This window comes from Phyllostomus discolor, chromosome 5 (genome assembly GCF_004126475.2).
Source record: "Phyllostomus discolor isolate MPI-MPIP mPhyDis1 chromosome 5, mPhyDis1.pri.v3, whole genome shotgun sequence".
NCBI classification, from domain to species: domain Eukaryota; kingdom Metazoa; phylum Chordata; class Mammalia; order Chiroptera; family Phyllostomidae; genus Phyllostomus; species Phyllostomus discolor.
In genome coordinates this window covers 21,595,736-21,620,814 of record NC_040907.2, presented here as the reverse complement: position 1 = coordinate 21,620,814, position 25,079 = coordinate 21,595,736, and the positions used below count along the sequence as shown (strand labels likewise).

The 25,079-nt window shown below is 47.0% G+C and overlaps 1 protein-coding gene across 2 annotated transcripts in view; it reads left to right on the top strand.

The window, feature by feature from the left end:
- CSMD2 (CUB and Sushi multiple domains 2) overlaps nt 1-25,079 on the top strand; it is a 555,419-nt gene that overhangs the window by 480,919 nt on the left and 49,421 nt on the right. For both annotated transcript variants that reach the window (XM_028512433.2, XM_036025734.1), the window contains 9 exons: nt 1,103-1,280; nt 2,586-2,731; nt 10,269-10,349; nt 10,847-10,960; nt 11,981-12,169; nt 15,228-15,374; nt 18,466-18,654; nt 23,632-23,817; nt 24,686-24,880. In XM_028512433.2, the coding sequence (XP_028368234.1) occupies nt 1,103-1,280; nt 2,586-2,731; nt 10,269-10,349; nt 10,847-10,960; nt 11,981-12,169; nt 15,228-15,374; nt 18,466-18,654; nt 23,632-23,817; nt 24,686-24,880 (1,425 nt within the window). The remainder of the gene's footprint in view (nt 1-1,102; nt 1,281-2,585; nt 2,732-10,268; nt 10,350-10,846; nt 10,961-11,980; nt 12,170-15,227; nt 15,375-18,465; nt 18,655-23,631; nt 23,818-24,685; nt 24,881-25,079) is intronic.

Sequence of the window (25,079 nt, the reverse complement as noted above, 5' to 3'; positions counted from 1 at the left end):
GACTGTGAATGCCATGGGACAGGACCACGTGCTCTGCCACCCTTGCTCCCTTTTGTCTCCCCAGGCCGTGCCTGGACCAAGTGTGTGTTCAGTGCGTGTAGGAGGAATGGTGTGTCCACACCCCACTTTCAGGATGCATTTGCGTTCCCAGGGCCTTATCCCCTGCTTGGAAGCATTAGGATAGGGTCTATCCACATGTCTGCTTGACATCCCATGCCAGCCAGCTATGCTGGACTCATGATGCTGGGCCAGGGTTTTTTTTTTTGCCCAGAATCACTTTTTCATTCTCCCCCTTGGTCCCCAAATCTGATCTCAGCAGAGACCTAAGGACTCTTCATACCAAAGCTTCGGTCAGAGTGAGTCTAAAACTGGGTGTCACATTTGGGAGATGGGAGGAAAAGGAGAGAGATTCATATATGTGCAGCAAATGCCTTCTCTGTTATCTAGGGCCTGGGTTGAACGTTTTACATTTATCAGTTCACGTAATCACCATACAGTCCTATGAGGGGCTCTATTTTTAGTCCCATGTTACAGGTGAAGAAAAAAACTAGACTTCTTGTCTAAGTTCATCTAGTCAATAAATGGTCCAGCCATCATTGGATCCCAACCTTAGCCTCACCACAAGAATCCTCAACTCTTAAGTCAAGACCAGAACTACCATTCTAAGAGTCTAGAGCAAATAAAAAGGGAAAATTCCACTTTCATAAATTTTTTAGTTCTTCTCAGCAAAAGTACTGCAGCCCTAACATCTGCCTTCCATTTCTAGGAAAGGAGAGGGGAGAGCTTTATTTGGTGGGTCCCTTTCTCCTAGACAGGTGTCATCCACGAGAAGGAGAAAGAGAAAGAGGGAGGTGGGAGGCTGAAGCAGGCCCACTGAGGCACCTGCACTGAAGATCGGGGCCAGGTGGGCAGGGGTGTGCTGGGACTGGTGGGGGAAGTCAGGCCAGACCATCTGTAGCCCCACCACCTCTCTCTGTCCCACCCAACCTACTTGAACAGAATGACTTGTGCTGGTAGCTGAGACTTCATTAGAAAGTTATCTGAATTCTTAGCTGGGAGGTGACCTCCTGCACTCACCTGTGTTCATGTTCCCTCTCTGCAGTCCCCTGCGGTGGGAACATCACCTCTCCCAATGGCACTGTGTACTCCCCTGGCTTCCCCAGTCCATACTCCAGCTCCCAGGACTGTGTCTGGCTGATCACCGTGCCCATTGGCCATGGCATCCACCTCAACCTCAGCATGCTGCAGACAGAGCCTTCTGGAGACTACATCACCGTCTGGTAGGGCCAGTTTCCATGGTGACAGCCAGTAAGGAAAGGGCATTGACTGGGCACTAAGCTGGGTTACCCATCTGTTTATTCAGCACAGCAAATGAGGGGTCTACTTCCCTTAGCCCTTAATGGCCCTTTGAAGGGAGAGTATTGAGAGGGTAGTGGTTCCCAATCTGGAGTCCTGCTAGGGGGCCCTGAAAGTACCAATGAGTGGGTTAAATGGGAGTGGGTGTAGATAGTCAGAGTTTCTCAGTATTTCCAGAGTCTCAGCAAAAATTCTCCATTTACCTGTAATAATTTACCTGGACTAATGAAAGAGCTTTGGGGTGGAGTTTTGAGAAGTCTCGTGCTGAGCCAGCACTGTCCAACAGAACTTTCTATGGTAAGGGACATGCCCTACGACTGTGCCATTTGGCGTGGCAGCCACTAGCTACCAGTGGCTATTGAGGACTTGAATGTGACTGGAGTGTCAGAGGAGCTGATTTTTCAACTTCATTTAATTTTAATTAATTTAAATGTAAATAGCCATGCATTCCTAGTGGTTACCAAATTGAATGGCTCTGCTTTGAGTTGTATAGTTAGACTCTCTCAAGTTAATTTTAAAATAGGAATGTGAATTATTAGTTGGTAGGTGCAGTTTCCTAGACAGGTTTTTCCAAACCTCTTGAACTTTGGACAAAGATATGATTGTAAAATTCCTTTTTGTCTGAAGGTTACTGTCATTCTGGGAATCAATAGGGGACAGTGGGATTCTCTTCCCCAAATTCCCAGAGAGAGGGAGCTGCAACCAGACTGCCCTGGATTAATTTCCAGCTTAATTTCCAGGCAATGGCTAAGAACAAATGGAAGGGACTACATAAGTTTCCAGGGAAAACATTTTTGCCCAGAAAGGTGACATGGTTCTGTCTCTGCCTGGGGGACAAGGAATGGGAGCTGGCATAGACAGCAGCATGAGCTTCCTGCACCTCTCTGCCACCCCATTCCAGTGCTGCCTGGCACTCAGAGAACCTGCTCTGTGGCTCCTGCTTCTCAGGTGGGAGTGTTGTCGCAGGAGCCCATCAAGGAGGCTGGGCTGGTAAAGAATCAGGTGAATGAGGAATCAGTGTGCACTTCACCAACTCTGTCAGCTTTCTTGGGAGACCCCAATGGGAGAGACTGAAGAGAGGTATTTAGAACGTTGGGGAAACACAATGTTGGGTGCAAGAAAAGTCACAGGCACCCACCCCTGGCCTCTCTTAAGGCCACTGATGACACCAGGTAGAATAGGCAGCCATAAGGACTTGTGACATGCCAGGACCTTCTTTCCTATTGCAGGGATGGGCCCCAGCAGACAGCTTCAAAGCTTGGAGTTTTCACCAGGAGCTTGGCCAAGAAAACATTGCACAGCTCAACCAACCAGGTTCTGCTCAAGTTCCACCGAGATGCAGCCACGGGTGGGATCTTCGCCATAGCCTTCTCTGGTCAGTATGGAAGCCTGGCCTGCTGGGAAGGGCCAGGCTCTCAAGGCGAGGCTGGCGTTGAGCCCTGGCTTCGCCATTCCCAGTTGTGTGACTCTGAATGACTTACATATCTTCTTAGCCTTAGTGTCTTCAAAGTTATGAAAATTAAATGTGTTAGCCTATGTGGACTCTCCCAGCACAGGGCTCTGTAAATGTAAGTTTACCTCCTCTTCCACTCTACTAGGGCAGAGAGGCACATGACATTGACCATTGGTGCCAAGTTCAAGATTAGAGCGGCAGAGTGAGGCTTCTCATCCCACTTGTTCACGTCAACTCATTGGCTGGTTAACGACCTATCTGTGCCACAGCTGGTCCCTCAGCACCTTCTAGGGGGTCATCCTACCCCAAAGGAGCCCAGGGCTTCTGTTGACTTCACAGGACATTCTGTGCATAAATGAAGTCACGGAGTCTTCAAGCAGGAGGAGAATGAACGATTCAGGATGGGTTTGTTCTTACCGACAGCCAGTTTTCTTCCAAGATTTCAAAGTTATGGATCTGAATATTTCCTCATTTTTGTCATAGTGGACACAGCACAGACAAACCCACAGAAAGTTCTTGGTGGTCTTGCGCCCTTCTGTGGAATAATCCTCTGTGTTTATAATTTTCAGAGCATCACATATATCTGAACTGGAAATCAGGAAAGCTTGACTTTATACCTCAAGCCAGGAGTGCGACCTCATGCAGGTCTCTCTCCAACCTGACAGCTTGGATTCTTCACCTGTACAGTGAGGGGCTTGGGGTTTGTGGTTTGTAAGAATTCTGTGGGGTAGTGAGGCAGATAAGATATTGTTACCCTCTTTTTACGAATGAAGACATGAAGGCCAGGGAAGGCTGGAGGACGTGCCCCAAACCACACACTGGAAACAGTTCTAGCCCCAGGCCTTTGAGTTCTGCACGGCGTGCTGTGCTGGGACTGTACGGTGTCACCGTGTCACATGTGCGTGTACAGAGACTTGACTGCATTTAGCCCTAGGCCCTCGGGAGAGGTGGGGATGGAGAAGCAGAAAGAGACCTAGAGAAACAACCATGTGGAAGGCCCAGGCCACCACGGCCACAGCAGGGCTCTAACCGCCATTCCCAGCGAGCTACAGCCCAAGGTGAGCGTGCCGCAGTTTCTGAAAACCATTTTCCACAAAAATGAACCAGCGCTCCTTGGAGAAATGGCTGATTTCAGGACTAAAGCAGAGAAAGTACAAGATGAGCCTGGAACATTCTATGGCAGAAAGCAAGGAAGTGCTCAAAAGACGAGGGAGACATGCCAGAAGGATTGGAGCCAGCCGGAAGGGGCTCCCACTGACCGTGAAGGGAATAATTGGAGCATCAAAGTAATTAATGTTGGTAACAAGCAAGTAACCTGTCGAATCAACCAGGACACCATGTATATCTATATCCATACAAGCGTTACCTAATTAGTTACTTAATTAAAAATTTATGAGGAACAGGCTATTTTGCCTCAGACTGCCTCCTCACACAATGACCACAAAGGGAAGAAAAACTAGCTTTGCAGGGGGGAGGCCTGGAGGACGCCACCTCCGTCAGGTCACTCACGTGAGGATCGTCAGTAACAGGACAACCCGAAATCATCCTCAGTGAGAAGAGCCCGGCACCGCGCTGGTGGCCGTCCCATCAAAGATGCACACCCCGGATCTAATCGTGAGGAGTCAGACAAACCCAAATTGAGGGAAGGACTGAGACACGTGGGAAATGTCCTGGTTCCTGCTGGTCCTTCAGTCCCTCGTCCTCTTCCCTTAAATGACATCTGGCTACACTTCCTCCCCAGCTTCTCAGCCCTGTGAGCCTTTTTTTGCTTGTTCTACCCTGAGTTGATGTGTGTTACTTTCAGCCGAGGTTCCTAATTAACAACGGTCTAGGACCCACCAATCCTACTTCTGGGAATTGTGTGTAAAGATAATCCTTGAAATGTTATTTATAACAGGTAAATTAGAATCAATCCAAATGTAAGATAACAGGAGACTGGGTGAGCAAATGATGAGACACCAAAAACAAGAGGGAAAATATAGTCATTTAAAGTCATTCATGTAGAATATAATTTATTGCTTAAGAGAAATGTTTATATTCCATGAAAAAAATCAAATGATAATGAGGGGCTCAGATGATGGCATAACCAAAGGATGTGATGACTATGGACTCCTAACCTAGACTGCAGCCACCCCTTTTAGAGAGACAGAGACAGACAGAGGGACAGAGAGAGAGACGCAGGAACAATGGTAAAGGAAGCCATTTTACTACTACCTGAACTTGAACTGCCAAGCCAAATACAGGGCCTTGAGTCATCTGATGAAGTCAGCCAGTGAACCACATTCTCTCCCTAAGCTAATTTGGCTTTAAAAGCTGCAGATGAAAGGCCAGTTCCACACAGCCATCCGTGTGAGAAAGAGCGGATCTAGAAAGAGTCAGGAAGAAGAATACGAAGTGCGGTGACCTGTGAGGGCTCCTGTTGAGCTGACTGCCGCTTGGCGCGCAGCAGTGAGCCTCCCCGTCAGTTAGGATGTGGACCTGGACTGGCCTTGACTGGGCTGCACCAGCGCCTCCCCCTGAGCAGGAGTAAGGGTGGGGCCAAAATGAAACTGAGGAGCCTTGACCACCCCCTTGCCCTTGAGTTCTGTAGCAGTAACGTGGCCAACATACTGTGTGTCTGGGGGGAGGGGTTGTCTGTAAGACATCCACAGTCATTCACCAAAATGCTAACAAAGGTTGTGACCGGGTGGTGGGATTCAGGGCACTTTTGTTTTATTTATTTTCAGTATTTCATCAGCTCTCCATTGAGCAAAAATTTATACTTTTTTAAAAGGGTAATTTTAAAAATGTAATGGATGGGAGAGGGTGTGCAGAGTGGAGGGGAATGAAGGGGGCAACTATAACAGCATAATCAATAAAATATATTTTTTAAAAATAAAAATAAAAATGTAATAGGAGATCATCCCTATCAAAGTAGTTACCACAAAATATAAAATACCCAGGCTGTGTTTAGATTTCTTTTTAGTGATTTTTTTCTCTAGAAAAGTTAAGTGTGTCTTAGAAAGTTTTATTTTTTTAAAGATTTTGTTTATTTTTAGAGAGGGAAGGGAGGGAGAAAGAGAGAGAAACATCAATGTGTGGTTGCTGGGGGCCATGGCCTGCAACCCAGGAACGTGCCCTGACTGGGAATCAAACCTGAGATTCTTTGGTTCACAGACCAAGCTCAATCCACTGAGCTACACCAGCCAGGGCAGAAAGTTTATTTTTTATCATTTTTTTATTAATGTTTGAATACAGTCGTCTCCATTTTCCCACCACCACTTTCCCCCATCCCACCCACCCCCACCTCCCACCCTCAATCCTACCCCCTTTGGCTTTGCCCATGGGTCCTTTATACATGTTCTTTGACAACCCTTTTCCTTCTTTCTCCCATTACCCCCCTCCCCTCTGGTTACTGTGAGTTTGTTCTTCCAGTGTCTGTGGTTATATTTTGCTTGCTTGTTTGTTTTGTTGGTCAGATTCCACTTATAGGTGAGATCATATGGTATTTGTCTTTCACTGCCTGACTTACTTCACTTAGCATAATGCTCTCCAGTTGCATCCATGCTGTCAAGAAGGGTAAGAGCACCTTCTTTCTTTCTGCTGTGTAGTATTTCATTGTGTAAATGTACCACAGTTTTTTTATCCACCCATTTACTGATGGGCACCTAGGCTGCTTCCAGCATTCGGCTATTATAAAGTGTGCTGCTATGAACATTGGGATGTATAGGTTCTTTTGAATTGGTGTGTCAGGGTTCTTAGGGTATAATCCCAGCAGTGATATTGCCAGGTCAAAAGGTAGTTCCACTTTTAGTGTTTTGAAGAAATTCCATACTGTTTTCCACAGTGGCTGCACCAGTCTGCATTCCCACCAATAGTGCACTAGGGTTCCCTTTTCTCCACAACCTCACCAGCACTTATCGTTTGTTGATTTGGTTATAATGGTCATTCTGTGTGTCTTAAAAAGTTTTAGATGGTATGTTTCTTTTCACTGTTATGACACTTTATTTTTCAACTTAAGTTTTTTAATTTTTATTCTTTTCTATGGAACTCTGCTTCTAGGACAATTTTTTATTTGTTTATTTTTAATCATTTGTTATTTTTAAATTAAAGTTGACATACAATTTTATATTAGTTATCGGTGCTCACCCCAATGATCAGACATTATATAAGTTACTAAGTGACCATCCCAATATCACTCATGCTCCTCTGACACCGTACATAGTTATCACAATATCATTGACTACATCCCCTATGCTGTCCTTTACAATCCCCATCACTATTCTCTAACTACCAGTTTGTACTTCTTCATGCCTTCACCTCCTTCACCCACCCTCCCAGCCCCCCTCCCTTCTGGCAGCCGTTGAAATGTTCTCTATCTATGAGTCTGTTTCTATTCTGCTTGTTTGTTTATTTTGGTGTTTTTTTTAGATTCAATTGTTGATAGATATGTATTTATTGCCATTTTATTTTTTATTTTTATCTCTTATTTCCTTCTTCTTAAAGAAAACCCTTTCACATTTCAGGTAATTCTGGTTTGGTGGTGTTAAAGTCCTTTAAATGTTCTTGTCTGGGAAGCTCTTTACATGTCCTTGGATTGTAAATGATAGCTTTGCTGGTTGGAGTAATCTTAGTTGCAGATCTTCGCTTTTCATAGCTTTGAATATTTCTTGCCACTCGCTCCTAGCCTGCAAACTTTCTATTGAGAAATTAGCCAACAGTCTTATGGGGACTCCCATGTAGGTAACTAACTGCTTTTCTCTTGCTGCTTTTAAGATTCTGTCTTTGTCTTTAATCTTGTTTGAAAGGTAAGCATGAGGCTGAGAATGAAAGGCATCAATTTTTTAAAAACTCCATAAAAAATAAATAAATAAAATATTTAAAAAAAAAAAGCCCTGGCTGGCGTAGCTCAGTGGATGGAGTGCGGGCTGGGAACCAAAGTGTCCCAGGTTCAATTCCCAGCCAGGGTACATGCCTGGGTTGCAGGCCATAACCCCCAGCAACCGCACATTGATGTTTCTCTCTCTCTCTCTATCTCTCTCCCTTCCCTCTCTAAAAATAAATAAATAAAATCTTAAAAAAAAAAAACTCCATAAAAGAAAACAATGAGAACTGGCTAAATAAACAATATTTCTACAAATCAAAAGAGCACCATAAATAAATATAAGCAAACAATAAATTGGGAAAATACATTCCACAGAAAAGGTCAATCTTAAAAATGCATAGAGTTATTCAAACTTTAAAAAAAATAGGGGCAAAGGACACAGAGAGTTAAGAAGAAAAGAAATGCTATTCTCTTTTCTTTGTTGTTTATCAAGTTAACAAATATTAAGATTGGTGACTATTTTCCCAAAGGGCCCCAAATTCCTCGAGGGCAAGGCCTGTGTCTGTTCACTCTTGCATCCCCAACAGCTAACACCGCGTCTGACCCAGGGTGGGCCCTCAAGGGCGGACCATGAAATGAGTAGGAGGAAGAAGAATGAGCGCGCCCAGCGTTGGAGAAACTGACGCTCTGTGGACAGTGTCTGTTGGAGCAATTTTCCTGCAGAGAAAATGGTAGCGTGTGTCCAGTGCGGCCACTGTGCTCCCTGGTTTGTGTTAAATCCAGGTTAAACCTGCTTGGTTACCCCAAGTGCGCCTCTTGGTCTCAGTATCCACACTTCGTAAAGCTTCTGTATCGCTCAATGCTACATTTTTCAACTGACACGTCTATAAAAAATTAAAGTTAAATCCCAAGAACATAATCTGAGCTTTAAAAAAAAAAAAAAAAAAACCATAGTTCAAGAAAAGTCTCACGTTACATTCCACCTACTTTTGGTAAAATGTCACAGTGCCATGTGAGCATTTGGAATGCGTGTTCCTGTGCTGCTGGCTCTGGAGTCGGCACGACGTGAGGTTCACTGTGAGCTGCGCCCCACCACCTGGTGCTGTCCTGAATCCGCTCCCACCGAGTCTTTTGTATTTACCCTTGTTTCTGCCCGGGGTTTTACAAAGTCTCACGTGACAACCTCCACATGATGCACTGAATGTTTGAGGGGGGTTTGCAAAAGGTACATGTTGCAATGCGCAGAAGCGCTGCTCTGGTACCACTGTGTTCATCGTTGGGTGATCATGAAGTGATGTTTTAAGAATTTAGCTTCTAGCATAATGGTTTGTTGCATATATATATGTTTAGTTTTAAGTACTTTTTAGATTTTGGGTTATGCATTATAATTATTTCCCATTACAGTAATGGGAAATACACTCCTAATTAGCATCTTTGCACAGAATATCTGATTTCCAGGCATGGATTACTGACATTCAACAGGAGATGCCTGTACTTCAAAAAGGTCATGCAATTTAATCATTCTTAGGTTAAAAAACAAAAAGGAAAATCCACAAAAGATGCATCTATGGAAGGATGTTCATCACTGCTTTATTTTAAATGGCAAAACTTTGAAAACCTAAATGGTTAACAATAGAGTATCTCTCAAATAAATTCCAGTAGGTTATATAATTAAATACCGTGAAATCATTTTAATCATACTTTTGAAGAAGTGTAATTACTTGGGGACATTCTTGTAATGTAAGTACACAAAGATCAACACCCAATACATACCATGATGCGAATTTTGTAAATGAAAAATACTTACATATGCAGAGAACAAATACCCCAAGAACTTACAGTAAAGGGTTAGCAGTGGTTATCTCTGAGAGGGCAGTGGATGAGTTTAATTTTCCTCCTACTGTTTTCATAGAAAATCTCATATCTTCTTTAATGACAATGTATTACATGTGTAATTCTTTTTTAAAAAGTGCTATTTTAAGGAAACCATGGGTTGAGGTGACTTTGGAAGTAGCAGCAGCATTGGTGGCAATAGCTAACATTTATATAGCACTTACCCACATGGCAGGTAGTGAATGAGAAACAAGTTGTGAGCCCACGCCGAACTCGGCCTCAGTGACACCATCCACACACAATCCAGTCTCTGTCCAGAGGGGTAGGTTCCAGTTTAGAAAATCCACTGCAGCCAGAGGTGTTTGGACAAAGGCCAGATGGTAAACAAGCTGAGGTCAGCAGGCACTCACCTAAGGCACACCCACACTGTGTATAGTGGAAAGAATAGGAGACTTGGGAGCAGCCAGACCTGGGTTCAAATCCTGCCTGTGCCACTGACTTCCTGTGTAACCTTGGAGGAGTAACTGAACACCTCGCAGGGGGATCAGCTATGGTGAGAATCAAAGGTGATAGCGCCTGGCACATAGCTGATGCTCAGCACATGCTTCTCTCCCCTTCCCTTCCCTGCTAGGGACTGTCTCCTTTGTCGTTAGTCTTAACAGCAGATAAGGAAAACTGTGCTTGGTTACACTGGCCGTGTATAGAGATGCGCATTAATATCTGCTGCATAAGTGATGGAGGAGTGAGAAAGGGAAGCCCTGAATGACTGAGTGCCCCAGGGGTGATGTCCTCACACTGACTTGTGTGCTGTTGTCTTTTCAGCTTATCCACTCACCAAGTGCCCTCCTCCCACCATCCTCCCCAATGCGGAAGTCGTCACAGAGAATGAAGAATTCAACATAGGTACCACACCTCCCAAACCGTCAACGAGGGGCCGCGTAGAGGTGGGGGCCAGCCATAAGGTCATCTCTCCCTCCTGTCCGTGGAGAGAAACAGTAGGCCCGGTGCAAGAGGGTTGTTATTCCATCAACTGAGTTTGCGCCACATATACCCACTCTTCCTTTTAGCCACACCTGAGAAGAGGAGCTAGGAAAGCTGGTTTATTTGTTTTTATTTTTCTGTGATTTAAGTCAGTATGTTTTTGAGAAAAAAAAATCCCTGTAAGACACTGTAAAAAGTTCCTGGAATATTAAAACATTCTCAGGCTCAGCAAGGCTGAGCTGCAGGAAGGGAGCAGCGGTTGTTGGGATCATTTGATGGGAGCGGAGCTAGTTACTTAAGCATGAACAGAACACGACCCTCCAGTGATCACCTTGCCTGGAAGTGGGTTCAAGGTACTAAGGGGTGCTGATAGGACCAGACCTCTCCAGGACACCCACGTGTTACTCTCTCTTTGACAGGTGACATCGTGCGCTACAGGTGCCTCCCTGGCTTTACCTTGGTGGGGAGCGAAATCCTGACCTGCAAACTCGGAACTTACCTGCAGTTTGAAGGCCCACCCCCAATATGTGAAGGTAATTGCATTGAGCCATGCCTTTCTGGGTCTGGAGTTCCTCCGAACCCCAGCCCTCTATATCCCTGTCCCCACCCGGGGAGGAGGAGGTCACACGGTGAATGTTTGTTTGCATTAGCGAGTGAGTAGACCAGTGATTGTTCTAGTTATGGTCTCTGCCATGCTCCTACGTTCAAGGCAAGGAATCAGCCATAGTGGCCACATTTATTTCTGTCTTCTTTTTGTCTGATTGGCATTCCCTGGAAATGGCATGATGATCATTGGAAGGAGGAAGTTCCAGGACCTTGGGAAGGGCTGTGCTTGCACAGCAGCCTTGTCCTACTGGAATGCCGATGTGCTCAGGGTCCTGTGCACTGAACTAGGCAACTGAGAGACCATAGTTGTCTTCACTGCAGCGTGATGCCTTGACAGAGGACGAGTCCGCTTCACTAATTTACCGCAGCTAAGGCCAAGAATAAAACTCCATACTCACTTGCACATAGTAACTGCTCAGTGTTGGCTATTGTTATAATTACTAGTACTACTATTTTTAGTACTGCTGCTACCAACAAATATTTAGTAGCTTATGGAGAAAAAAGTCAGCTTCTCCCCTACCTCTCAGAAAGTAAGGGAAAGGATAAACTGTACTGTGGATTATTTGTGAGGAAGAGAGGAACCATATACCCCAGAATTAGGCCGCCCCAATACTAAATTGAGAAATTCGGTAGCTCTTTATTTTAGTTGAGCTGACCCGCCCACCACCCAAACAACCAGCCCCCAAGAAAAGTGAACCCTAGCCTTCATCCTGTTCCAGAACCTCCTTGATTTGCTCTGCCTGGCCAGGCCTGAGTCTCAGCGATTTGGTGACATTGACACAGCATCTCAGGTCACTCCATGCCAATGGAATGACAGGTGTTAGGATCTTGTTTGTGCTCAAATACTGACTCTCTAGTGGTTGTCTTTTGCACCAGGGAAAAGCACATGTGTTGGTCTAGTTCCTTCTCCGTCTGATGTACCTGGTATTTCTCTTTCTTTCTCCAAGTGCACTGCCCCACGAATGAGCTTCTGACAGACTCCACAGGTGTGATCCTGAGTCAGAGCTACCCTGGCAGCTACCCCCAGTTCCAGACCTGCTCTTGGCTGGTGAGAGCGGAGCCCGGCTATAACATCTCCATCACCGTGGAGTACTTTCTCAGTGAGAAGCAGTATGATGAGTTTGAGATCTTTGACGGTAAGTCACACGCTGTATCATGCCCTGCTGCAGATGGCACAGACTTGCTTTGGGACCCTAGAAGCCTATGCTGCAACCTATGCTCCCAGTTAGAGCTTTCCAGAGGCTCCACAGAATGTCTTCTCTCCCACAGAAACCCCAACACATGGGAGCTGACGGGTGCACCGTCCAAGCAACAGGGCTGCTTAGACTGCAGCCTGGAGCTGCTACTCCAGAACCCTCTCGTAACCTCGCCCCCACTCAAAGCTAGCACCTTGAGTGTTAGCCAATGAGTGGGTCACAGCGATGCCACCAAGGGAAGAATATGCTACCAGCAAACCCCCAGAGAAATTTACCAAATGTTATGCTTCTTTCCTGATGGTGGGAGGAAAAAGATGCAATAACTTTCTCTTTAATGTGGAGGAAATATCTCAGCATGTCCTGGACCCCTAAACCCTAAAAATTTTACCCGAAACTTTATAGGATTTAGCTCTCACCCTCTACGGCATATGTGTCTTACAAATGCATCTGCACTGATTGTCCCTTCTGGCTCATCAGATCCAATTAGTACTATGTCATCAGTATAGAGAACCAATATGTTCTGTTCTACAGGACATCCAGATGGCCACATCTCCTCACGCTGTATTATGTCAGAGAGCAGGAGAATTAGGTAACTCTGAGGCGAGACCATGAGTGCATAGTCTTGTCTACAGCACACGGATGCAAATGGCCTATGATCCTTCTTTCTGATGGGAGTGGAAAAGAGTACATTGCTAGATCAGTAACTACATTCCATGTAACCAAGGCTATGTTGATCTGCTCTGATGAAGATAGCACATCCTGCACAGCTGCTGCGATCGATGCTACTAATTGGTTAGGTTTGTCCTGTGAGACGCATGTGGGCCAGGACTCCCTGTATCACCAGCCCTAACCCGCAGACCCCCTGCTCTACAGAGGAGCCCTGAGAGTGCTCTGAGTCTCCAGGGATCAGCATCAGTTCAAACTCTGTGCAGAAGTCTTCAGAATATCTTGGCATTCCCTTTTCTCCAGTATTCAGTTACCTGGGTAAATAGTGGTAGGTTTGGGGCGGGGGGAGAACTGAGGGAATCACTACTATACACGATTGATGTTGTTTCATAGAGTCCTTTTTCACAGGCACACAGCCTCTCCTTCTGCCAGCATGTTCTGGAGTAAGAACTAAAACCTGACCCAAGTCTCCCATTTAGGAAACAGTAACTTCCCACTGGGATTAGCTTTCCTAACCCCTGGGACTGTATATCCACGATCTGTTTTTGTTCCTGTATTCACTTATTTCGGTCCATCTGCCCTGAGGACTACCGTGTTCTGTGAGCCATCCCCGTAGACCCCGCAGCTCAGGCCCTCCCGCTGCGATGCCAGCCCCTGCCGTCCCTTTTGGGAGTGATGCCAACCTTGCTTTGGACTATTAAGTGCCTCCAGCTGGCCTCTGTGTCCTAGAATCTCCTCGTCCCCATCAATACGAGGAAACCGGGTTCTGTGACAGCATCTCCTCCCATCAGTGTGGCCTTCAGAGGACAGCCATTACTCGGGGTGTCCACGAGGCTGGTGCTCACCCTCGCCAGTGCAGTGCATTCCGTGCGGCGTTAGGACCTGGCGTGTCCCCCAGGTCCTCCTGCGGAACACGGTCAGCTAGGGGGTGTTCTGGTCCCACACAGTGGGCCTCTCCTGGCATGCCACTTCTCGGAGCCTTTGCCCTCCTCTCTCACGGTTTGTCCCAGCAGTTCTAATGGCCCTGCGTTGTTTAATGGGGTCTGTTATTTTCACCGAGCTTCCAACAGCTGACTCAGCAGCACATTAGAACCACCACTCAGGGCTCTTTCAGGGTGCCAAGTCCTGTGTTTTGGATGATCCGGCTTTATATTCTGCCTCCCTGAACCAGCCCCCTCAGAATACACCCCCAGGCATTTAAGGTGGGAAAGGAGCAGAGGAAGGCCTTTCTGGAAAAGTCTTGGAAAGGAAGGTGGGGAGCTGTGTTATCTATGACATTGAGACTTGATGTTTTTCTCTAGCTTTATTGTTATCTACTCATCCATAAGTATATTTCCTATATGGCAGGCACTGAGCTATTTTTATTGCTTGGCCAAAAAATTTCATTCATTTTTTTTCCGTAAACTGGCTCTTCTAATGCTTAGTTGTCTTTACCTTCATTCAAAAATTTTTGTTAGGTTGCATCATGACAGCTGTCGTATCAGCGTGCATTTAAAAAAACTTTTCAAAATTGCTGAGTTTTTGTGTAGCCATTTTAATATTGAAGATAGAAGGAAATAAGCAACATTTTTGGCATATTATGCTTTATTACTGCAAGATAGGTAAAAATACAACTATAATGCAAAAAAGATTTATGCAGTGTATGGAGAAGGTGCTGTGACTGATTGAATGTGTCAAAAGTGGTTTGTGAAGTTTTGTGCTGGAGATTTCTCCCTGGACAATTCTCCATGGTCGGGTAGACCAGCTGAAGTTGACAGCAGTCAAATCGAGGTATTAACTGAGGGCAATCAATGCTATACCATGTGAGAGGTAGCTCAATAGCCAAATCAATAAATATCCAAAATACTCAAATATCCAAATCAATAAAGTTATTGATGAAAATGGAAAATGTATTTTTATTTTATGGAAAGAAAACTGAACAACCTTTTTGGCCAACCCAATAATGCACACAAGAGAGGTAGGGTGGCAAGGTGGAAGTTCCCAGGTTGAAAACCAGCTTTTCCATTAACCGGCTGCTTGACCTCGGGCAAGTTCCAAGATGGCAAACAGATTACATCTCAGCTGCCAGCTGCCGTGGATTGGCGGTGGCCTCCTGGAGCACTGCTGCAGGGCTCAGGAGGAAGGAGCACCTAGAGCAAGACCTGCAGGTGCAGAGAGGGGAATGAAAGGACAAATGAGCGTGCCAACTCCGACCGAGTTACCGACCATTCCCAGCCTTTGCGCCTTCACCTGAGTGGGGAGGAAACAGGAGGTGGTTACATTAAAGGGATCGGATTCGATATCTCTGTTGGCTGGGGTGGTCTGTAATCTGTGTCCTGGGCTCTCATCCCAGGTCCCTCGGGACAGAGTCCTCTGCTGAAAGCTCTCAGTGGGAATTACTCGGCTCCCCTGGTTGTCACCAGCACCAGCAACTCTGTGTACCTGCGCTGGTCGTCGGACCATGCCTACAATCGGAAGGGATTTAAGATTCGGTATTCAGGTGAGTAAAACCTAAGGACTTACGAGAAGGGCCAGAGGCCGTGAGCCCCTTAAGTTCCTGCCCCCAACACCCCTATAAGCCACAAGCTGTATCTTCATCGGCGGCAGAGCTCCTCCGTGGGGCTTGGCAGCCTTCTCCTCCCCTACGTCTCCCTGACCTATCACTGCGCACGTGTCCTTGACATGTTCCCACCTTCCCCGTTTCTGCTCCTTTCCCCACTTTCAGCCTCTTCCCTCTCTTCTGCTCACCCTGCCAGCCTGAGTCTTTGGATAAGCTTAGTATGCATATGTATATGCTCTGAGAATGCCTAAAGGTGAACCCATCTCTACCCCTGTTGAAACGTTAGTAATTTTTTTTTAAGCTGAAAAACCCTAAGCCCTGGCCAGTGTGGCTTGGTTGGTTGGAGCGTTGTCCCATAACCGAAAAGTTGTGGGTTTGAGTCCCCATCAGGGCGCATACCTAGGTCGTGGGTTTGGTTCCCAGTCCAGACACATGGGATCCCAGGTCCGGCCACATATGGGAAGCAACCAATCAGTGCTTCTCTCTCGCATCAATGTTTCTCTCTCTCTCCCCCTTCCTTTCTTGCTAAAAAGCAACAAAAAAATGTCCTCAGGTGAGGATAAAAAAATTTTTTAACTCAAAAACCCTAAGATGTGGGTCTCCAACTAGCAAATGTTAGGCAGCCCATAGATGGGCTGCATTTTAAGTCCAGGAGCTTAAGTCCTGCTCTGCCAGCCTTACCTTCTGGGCGGAATCAGGGCAAAGGCCAAGCAGCCGGGTGGCCGACCTGGGCAACGGTCTGCAAGGAGCACAGAAACATCCCTGGAAATGTAAGGAGATGGGGGAAAGCGAATCTGTCTGAACTCCGTTGTGGGGATCACTGTGTGTAGCTGGAAAGAAAACTTGATGAGCTGCCTGACCCCATTCTGCAGGGGAGTGGGCCCAGGGAGCTGCGGCTGGGAGCTCATGAACTTGGAGGCAGAGATGAATGACTTAAGACCAGGGGTGTTCTACCAGGTCCCCTCAGCATGCTTCCCTGCCTGCATTTGGCCTGCACCCCAAATAAATGTTGGACAAATTTTTTTAAGAATATTGGTTAGAAAGGTTGTCAAAGTATAGCCTGCTTGAGTTACCACTTGTCTTCGTCCATCTCTTCTCATTGGCCACCTACTTGGAAGACCACGCTGGACTAAGTGGGCTATTGGAAGTCTTAAGGAACTCCAGGACATAGCTGCAGGGATGAGCAGGCCAGATGAAACTGAGGGGCTCACGGGAGCCTGGGAGGAGAAGGGTCTTGACTATCTGAGTCCATTTCCTCTGCAAAGTTGACCCTAAACTTTTTCCCCCCATGTATGCAAGAGGTAGGGGGGCTCCCCAACCCCCAGGCTCGGTGATCAGCACTGTCACTAACTAGCCAGATGATTATCAGACAAGTCACTTTACCTCTCCAGGCCTGAGTTTCCTCGTGATGAAAACGAAACCTTAAGGTACCTCTCAGGGAGATTCAGGCTGAGTTCCTAGGAGCTACTCCCGCAAAAGGGAAACACAGCCATTCAGCAGCGTTGCACTCTGCTGTTGCTACACTAGGAACTAAAAGCCATTAAGGAGTTGCCCTTTCCATGATGTCTTCAAAGACTAACCACATGTTTGGGGGTAATGAGTCAGTGGTAATTACAATACATAGGCCAAGTTGAAAATGAATTAATCACACAGTGAAGCAGTTAGCACTTATTAAAATACAGTAGACCCGTGTAATTTGCAAGTGCCTCTATCACTGTGATTAAGTCTGTTTTATAACTGAGCGTCTTGTTCTTGACTGAAGTAGACATGTAAATACAATACACACAGGACGCAGGTGGCAGAGCGGGAGCGAGGAAACACATCTGGCTCGGAAGGGGGGTATTTAAAACACATCTCACCAGCAGAGGGACGTGGGAGGATGCAGGAAGGACCTGACACCCTCATTCTGCCTTAGCGTATGCGGGCCTAGGACACCCAGCCAGGGACTCTCAGAGGAAGCGAGGGGCATGCCCTGCACATTCCTTTGTTCACTGCACTCTCTAAGGATCCCTTGTCAGGGCTTCTTATTGCAAGTTCTCTGCAGCTGGGATTTTTGTCTGTTTCTTCATTGCCGTGTTCCCAGCCAGGCACATAATAGACACTCCACACACAATAATTGCATAAGTGAATGAAGTAAGTGAAAGCCATTCATTGCAGGGGAATTAGGACTGTGGATTCTATGTCCTGTATTGCCACAGTGCTCTCTCCCTCCGCCCTCTACAGGACAGAAAGGAGAAGGACCACTTATTGAGCACTGAGTGCCCTGGGCTGCGTCGGGGGGGGGGGGGGGGGGGGGGGGGGGGGGGGGGCGGGCAGGGGCAGGGAGGCAGCTTTACAAACACAACCCTATTTAAGTGGTCCAAAAACCCGTGAGGTAAACATTACCAGTCCCAATAGGCAGGGCAGGTGAGGAGACTGGAGCTGAGTGAGCTTCAGAGATTGGTCAGAGTCACACACCGTGAAGGTCAGAAACAGGACGTGAGTGTGGCCCCGACTCCATTGCTTCTGGGTTTTGTGTCTCTTTGGGGGCGGACGGGATTTGAGAGCCTGAACTTGGCTGCACAGCTAAGGCCGCAAAGGGGCTCCGTGTTTCACGTTGTTTTCTTTACTTCCCTTTCCCTTGGCTTCACCAAACTGTCTGGTCTTTCTTTCTTTCTTTTTAATTTGTTTTCAGAGAGGGGGAAGGGGGGAGAAAGAGAGGGAGAGAAACATTGATGTGCGAGAGATACACTGATAGTCCACCTCTCCCATGCCCCAACTGGGGACCTGGCCCGCAACCCAGGCATGTGCCCTGACTGGGAATCGAACCAGCGACCTTTTGGGTTGCAGGATGACATCTAACCCACTAAGCCACACTGGTCAGTCTGGCCATTTTTCAGTATCCACCACTCAGACCTTTCTAAACAGCAGTGGACCTGGCCACTGTGAAGATAAGGAAATGGGGAAAGAATGGGGCGGGGTGCACAGGAAGGAGCATGTCTGTCTGTCTGCCTACCTGTACATGGCCCCCTGACCGCATCTCGTTGTTCAGCTCCCTACTGCAGCCTGCCCAGGGCTCCACTCCACGGCTTCCTTCTGGGCCAGACCAGCACCCAGCCCGGAGGCTCCATCCACTTTGGCTGCAATGCTGGCTACCGCCTGGTGGGACAGAGCATGGCCATTTGTACGCGGCATCCCCAGGGCTACTACCTGTGGAGCGAGGCCATTCCTCTGTGTCAAGGTGAGGAGCAGGTGGGAAGGGGGTAACAGGTGGCTCAGATCCTACTCACATCTTGGGTTTGCCCCACGACCAGTGCTTCCAGATAATGGGTTTCCTCATTGATCATTCATCCTTTCAGGAAGCAGATATTGAGGATCCACAATATTTTCAGCCCTGGGAATATATATACACACACATATATAAAATTATATATATAAATGTATATGCATAAAACACAGTGTCAGCGTCTCAGAGCATGAGGAGATGGGTGTTAGCCATGTACATGCAGAATGGCAGAGGAAGGAAATGCTGTGTCAGGAGTGTAAACCACGTTGCTGGGCCCAGGGGAAAGAAGGGGCCTCCCTCCTTTCGGACAGCGAAGGAAGCTTCCCGAACACACGTGCTTGGGATCGGGCTCATAGAGCAAGCAGGGTGTGGGACGAGGCGTTGGCAAGGAAACATTCTAGACAACATCGAGGGCATTTGGAAAAGCACGGAACTGAGAGGGGTAAGACACGGAAGCGGTTCAGGCTGGTGGGAGCTCCTGGTCGGAGGAGGAGAGGGTGGAACAGCGACCGACCGTCCCTGTGCTCCGTGACCAGCACCGGCCTGTGATCGGCCCCAGGCAGTGTCTCTGCAGCGCCTTTGATAACTTCAGGGATTTTTTAACTTAAAGGAATATACCTTCGGACTGGTAATCTGAAAAAAATAAAATATAGATAATGCCAGAGAAAAGAGTGAAAATGACCTACAATCCCATCAGTTGAGATCACCACGGTTAACACTTCAGCACGCTTCCTTAGCCTTCTATATACTGTTTACCAGGACGGCATCATCGGCCTCCCAAACTCTGCTCCCATCTGTCACGTACCTAAATACACTTCCTCGTCATTGTTTTCAGTGGTTACATGATGTTACGGAAAAACTGTCAGTTATTCGAGTCTTATCCTATTGTTGGTCACTTGAATTTCTATATTTTTTGTTGCTGTAAATGGTGCTGCTATTACAATTGTTTTAATGTCATTGTTAGGGACATTCATATATATTTCTTAAATTCCCAAGAATGAGATTGTTGAATAATAACCTATTCAAAATCTATAGGTTTTGAAACTTAACCTCCCTTCCACATTCTCAACATTATGTACTACATTAACAAAAGGAAAGAACTTTGCCAATCATATATGCAAAAGCAGGAAGCCACATTGCTGTTTTATCTTCTTATTATTCAGTCCCCAGCTGGGTGCCACACTTTTTAATGACACCTGTCATCTCCAACCCCCACAACCTTCTGGCCCGTGCCTGCGCTTTCTCAAAGAGCAGAAACAGCGTGTCATTAGTATTCTGTTCGATTCCCTGAGCAAAGGTCAGGGAGAGCTGACTGTCACAAATGGCAAATGTCGTCGGGCTTTGATCTTGGCGTCTAACTCTATCAACACAGACACTATGTCCCCCCTCTCCCCAGAAGCTCCTATTGAAACCTACAAGTGCCTCTCATCTCTTTTATCTTTTGTCACTTCCCCAAAGTAAGCCCCTCTAGGCTGTGCCCATGCATCCTCATACTGCTCTCTGCCTCTTCTCCCCAGCCCTCCCCAGGCTTCCCTCCGATCCTCTCCCTCCCAGCCACCGCCCCCTGCTCTCTGGATTCCTGCTCCCCTGCCCCCAACAAACACCCTTGCTCCCAACCCAGAGGGGCTCTCTTCCCTTCCTCCCTCCACAGAGACCGTGGCTCTCCTCTGAGAACAGGCACTCTGTGGCCCTTTCAAGTGAAGGGTGATGATCACCCATTCCCCACACAGCCCAGGGCCGGGGAAGCCCTGGTGTTCCTCCAATTCCCCCTTGCTGCTTCCAAACCATGACCTCCCCACCAGCAAACACATCCCATTTAGAGTCTGCATGTCCTAATGCTTTTTCTCTCCTTCCCCAGCTCATCCTCTCACAAATACCCTCTCCCTCGGAGATACCATTCCACCACACATTGCAAATACCTTGTGATTCTCTCCCCGCCTCTCCAACCCACAGAAAGTGTCTCTCTTACCTGGGTTTTGGGGGACCGTGTTTTGACATGAAGATCAGGAGACAGGCTTTTAGTCTCTTAGGCTGGAAACTTATCTTTTGTCTTCTTAGTTATCCACAAGAGAAGGGCCAGACCAGGGCCACAAGAAAGGGCTGCTGCCCGTTTCCTTCACCTACTGCCTGATTGACCCCCCACGCAGAATGTCACGGGGACTAAGTATTTCTTCCCGAGGGTTCAAGGAAACGAGGTGGTTGGTTAGGTCATCGGGTATGACAAGTTAGCTAACCTGGTACCACTGAAGGAGCTAAAAGCCTTGCTATACAGGCATTGAAAGAGCATCACGTTCAAATGCGCCCTTATTATATTGCTGAAGAGCAAAGCCCCATTGCCCAGGCTCACCTTATCCACTGTGGCCAAGTCTCATCCTGGGTGACGCCAGAGGGGGGGCAGACAGGACAGGTGAGAGGTAGAGTTCGAGAAGAGATGACCCAGTTTAGAATACTGGCATGAAAAACGGCAGATGTTGCCAAGATGTAGGTCTTAGTGGAGTCTGAAAGACCCAACCCAGCATGTAGAATTAGATAGACTCAGTGTTTGGAACCTGCATATATTTTTTTAAATGCTCCCTGTCCTAACTGGTGTGAATCAGTTGGTTGGATGTCATCCAACAAGACAAAAGGTCGTTGGTTTGATTCCTAGTCAGGGCACATGCCTGAGTTGTGAGTTCAGTCTGCAGCTGGGGAGCATACTAGAGGCAATTGATCAATGTTTCTCTCACATCAGTGTCTCTCTCCCATCAATGTTTCTCTCCCTCTCTTCCACCCACCCTTTCCCTCTCTCTAAAAAAAATAAATAAATAAAATCTTTTATAAATAAATAAATAATGCTCCCTCATTTCCTCACTCCTTCCATTCCTGATCCTTCTCTATTGGTCCCACACCTGGTCTTGGAATCTTCCTTCCGTCTTGGTTTCTAAACCCCTCTCCCTCTGGACAGTCCCTCCTTGTCCATATCATCATCATAATGGAGTCCTAGCCCTGTTTCTTTCCTTGGCTCTGGACATTCTAGTAACATCGAGCATCGCTGTTAGCTCGAGCTTCTCCTGACTCTGAGGGAGAGAGGTCTGAGTTCTAGCCTCGTTTACAGAGGGGGCAGGTGAGGGACAGTAGGAGGCACTCTCATTGGTATCACATCTGTAAGAGCTCCTGAGCTATGTAGCAAAGGGCAGGCATGGTTGGTAAGCATCGATTTCTTTCCAAGACCACACAGGCCCCTCTTACCAATGCAATAATGTACGTTCCTCTGACAAACATAGTGTGGGCCCTGCTCCTCATAAAGTCATTGCCCTGGCCAGGTTGCTGCACACCTTTCTCTCCTGAGCTGTCAGTGTGAGATCTCTTTTCTTCATATTCCCGAGTTAGTTATCTCCTTGTTTATATCTCATATCCTGCCTTTTCTTGGTTTTTATACTCTTTTTGGTGGAGTAGATAGTAAATTCTTCCAAAAGGGCTCATGAGAGATCAATTTAATGAGTCTCTAAATGTCTGAAAATTATTATTTTTGCCTTCATACTTGCTGGGTAGGTTGACTAGGTAAAACTCTAGGGCACAAAGCATTTCCTTCAGAAATTCAAAGGCATTGTTCTGTTATCTTCCAACACCGTTGTTGCTGATGGGAAGACTGACGCTGGTCTGACCCTCACTCCTTCTCAGGGAAGTCACCTTGCTCCTCTTCACCCAGGGAGTTATAGGACTCTCTGTGTCTGTGGTCTTCTGAGAGTCCATGATGGTGGATCTAAGAGTGGTCCTCTTGGCTTCCTTTCATTCTGGAGACTGTGTCTCTCTTCCACTCCTGGAAGTTTTCACCTGTGATAACTCCGTCCCTCCCACTTGCTCTGGTGTCTGTCTCTGGAGCCCTGGCCCACTAGATGTTGGACCTCCCGGGCTGATCCTCTGCTTCCAGTCCTTCGCGATCATTTTCAGTCTTTGTCCTTTTGGTTGATATTCTTGGAATTTCCTTTCCATTTTAATCCCCAGCCCTTCTGTTAGATGCTAATTTTGGCAATCATGTTTTTAAATTAAAAGAGATCTTGTTCTCTTTTTGTTTTTCTTTCATCAAAGCACTCTGTTCTCACTTTATGGATATAATATGTTACCTTGATTTTCTCAGGATACTACTTACTAACCAGAAGCTTGAAGAGTATTATGTATCTTCAATGTAATGAGTTAGTTCTGTCTCCTGAAGGAGACATTTTTTCTTGTTTTTAATCTCTATGTCTTTCGTGCTGCTCTTTTTCTAAAATGCATCATGATCTTCAATGGTGCACATTTTGAAGTAAAAGCCAGGTTGATGTTTTTCAGGTAGCAGATGTGAGTTACCTCTGTTGTTACCACGCACAGACACCTTTGCCCACGGGGTCTCCCCTGAGAAAAGCAGCGGAGCTGAGTATGCCGCGGAGCTGAGCAGGCGGAAGGGCAGCCCACAGGCTGTGAGGGCCCTCCAGTGCTAGAATCAAAAGAGCTCTACTCTGGGATGCCAGCTTCCGCCTCAGCAGCCTTGATTCTCTCAAGGGGGTTTTTGGTTTTTGTGTGTTCTGTTTTTGGTTTTCCCTCAAAAGGGAAAGAAGACCCTCTCTACGTTGTTTGAAGAACACGTGCCTGAATGCCTCCACACTGTGGGCAGGGACAGAAAACTAGTCTCACTCCACCACCACCCCGCTGCTCCCCTCTATGTGTTTATTTTGGTCTGTGGCTTGTGGGCACCATTTAATCCATCAACACCCTTCTATCTACATCTTGTCCTCCAAAGTTGTTTTTGAGCTCTCTTCTGCTAGTGATTCTCATTTTTTTTGTTAAGAAGGTTTTTCCTTTTGTTGGTGTTTACTATGATTTTATTAGGGTATCGGGTTAGAGGAAAGATAAAAAATATATCCCCAGAACACCATCTGGAAGCAGAAACGCTCGTGACTTTTCTCCCTGTGCTAGCTCTTTCCTGTGGGCTTCCTGAGGCCCCTAAGAACGGAATGGTGTTTGGCAAAGAGTACACGGTGGGGACCAAAGCCGTGTACAGCTGCAACGAAGGCTACCACCTGCAGGCAGGTGCCGAAGCCACCGCAGAGTGTCTGGAGACGGGCCTGTGGAGCAACCGCAACGTTCCTCCCCAGTGTGTCCGTGAGTCCTCGGGCCGAGGAGCCGGGTGCGGGAGGGGCTGGGTGAGCAGCTGGGAAGATTCCTGCAGGGAGTGGGGGGAAAAGCAGGCTCATGGAGGCTGAGGATTCAGAGAGCAGAGACAGGTGAGTGGCATCATCTGCCCACTTAGGTTCCCATTTGAAACTGCTCCCAAATCATCGATAACCATCACACCCTGAGTTGTCGCCATAAAGCATCACAGAACTCAGGAATGACCTGCCCCACCTCCCCTTAGATGGAAAAACTGTCAGACTATTTGCACGTCCTTTGATCACAAAACTCCAAAATCACAGAGGTACAGTTCCGCTGTAAGGCCGAAGTCTCAAACTGGCCGCCTAATGGGCTGTATCCAATCCGAAGATACAGGGTTTTGGTTTTCCTTCTGTTTTGTTTCTTTGACCTACAGGGCAACTTATAAAAACTCATGATTGCCTTCCAGCATCTTAAAATCAGGAAGTTTTATATAAAAATCCATATTTCTAGCTTTTCTTGAAAATGATGATCTGGCCACTTGGATCCAGGTAGTAAACGATGATGAAGATTTTTCTGATCACATTAAGGTTAAACATTCTTTTTTATCCCCTACAAAAGGCAGAAAGAAAGAAAATGAAGATACGACCAAATAGAACTTGCAGCCTCACACACCAGCGTTGACTGCCTAGCACCGCCCTTTTTTTGGTGGGGGATGGCCACATTTCACGCCCCACCCACTTCATTCATTACCAAACTTGCCTGGGGACTGAAGACTCTGGGTGCATCGTTACTACCTGCCAGTCCCCAGCTCTGGACTTCTGCCTGTCTCTTCCATAATTAATTAATTAAACCTCCTCTCTGCCCCTCGCCCACCCAGCCGTGACCTGTCCTGACATCAGCGGCGTCAGTGTGGAGCACGGCCGATGGAGGCTTATCTTTGAGACGCAGTACCAGTTCCAGGCCCAGCTGATGCTCATCTGCGATGCTGGCTACTACTATACTGGCCAGAGGGTCATCCGCTGTCAGGCCAATGGCAAATGGAGCCTCGGAAACTCTATGCCCACCTGCCAAAGTAAGCCCAGGAGGGGAGGATGGGCAAGTTTTGGCTCAGTGCCTGCTACCTGAGCTGTCTCATACATCGGGAGGAAGAGAAGAGAGATATCACCTGGGATTCCAGTGTGCCTCTTCTTTAACACACACCTAGAATCAGGAGCTGGGGAGAGGCTTACTTCTGTAAGGGAGTACTTCTTAGCATCTTGTCATCTTAAAAA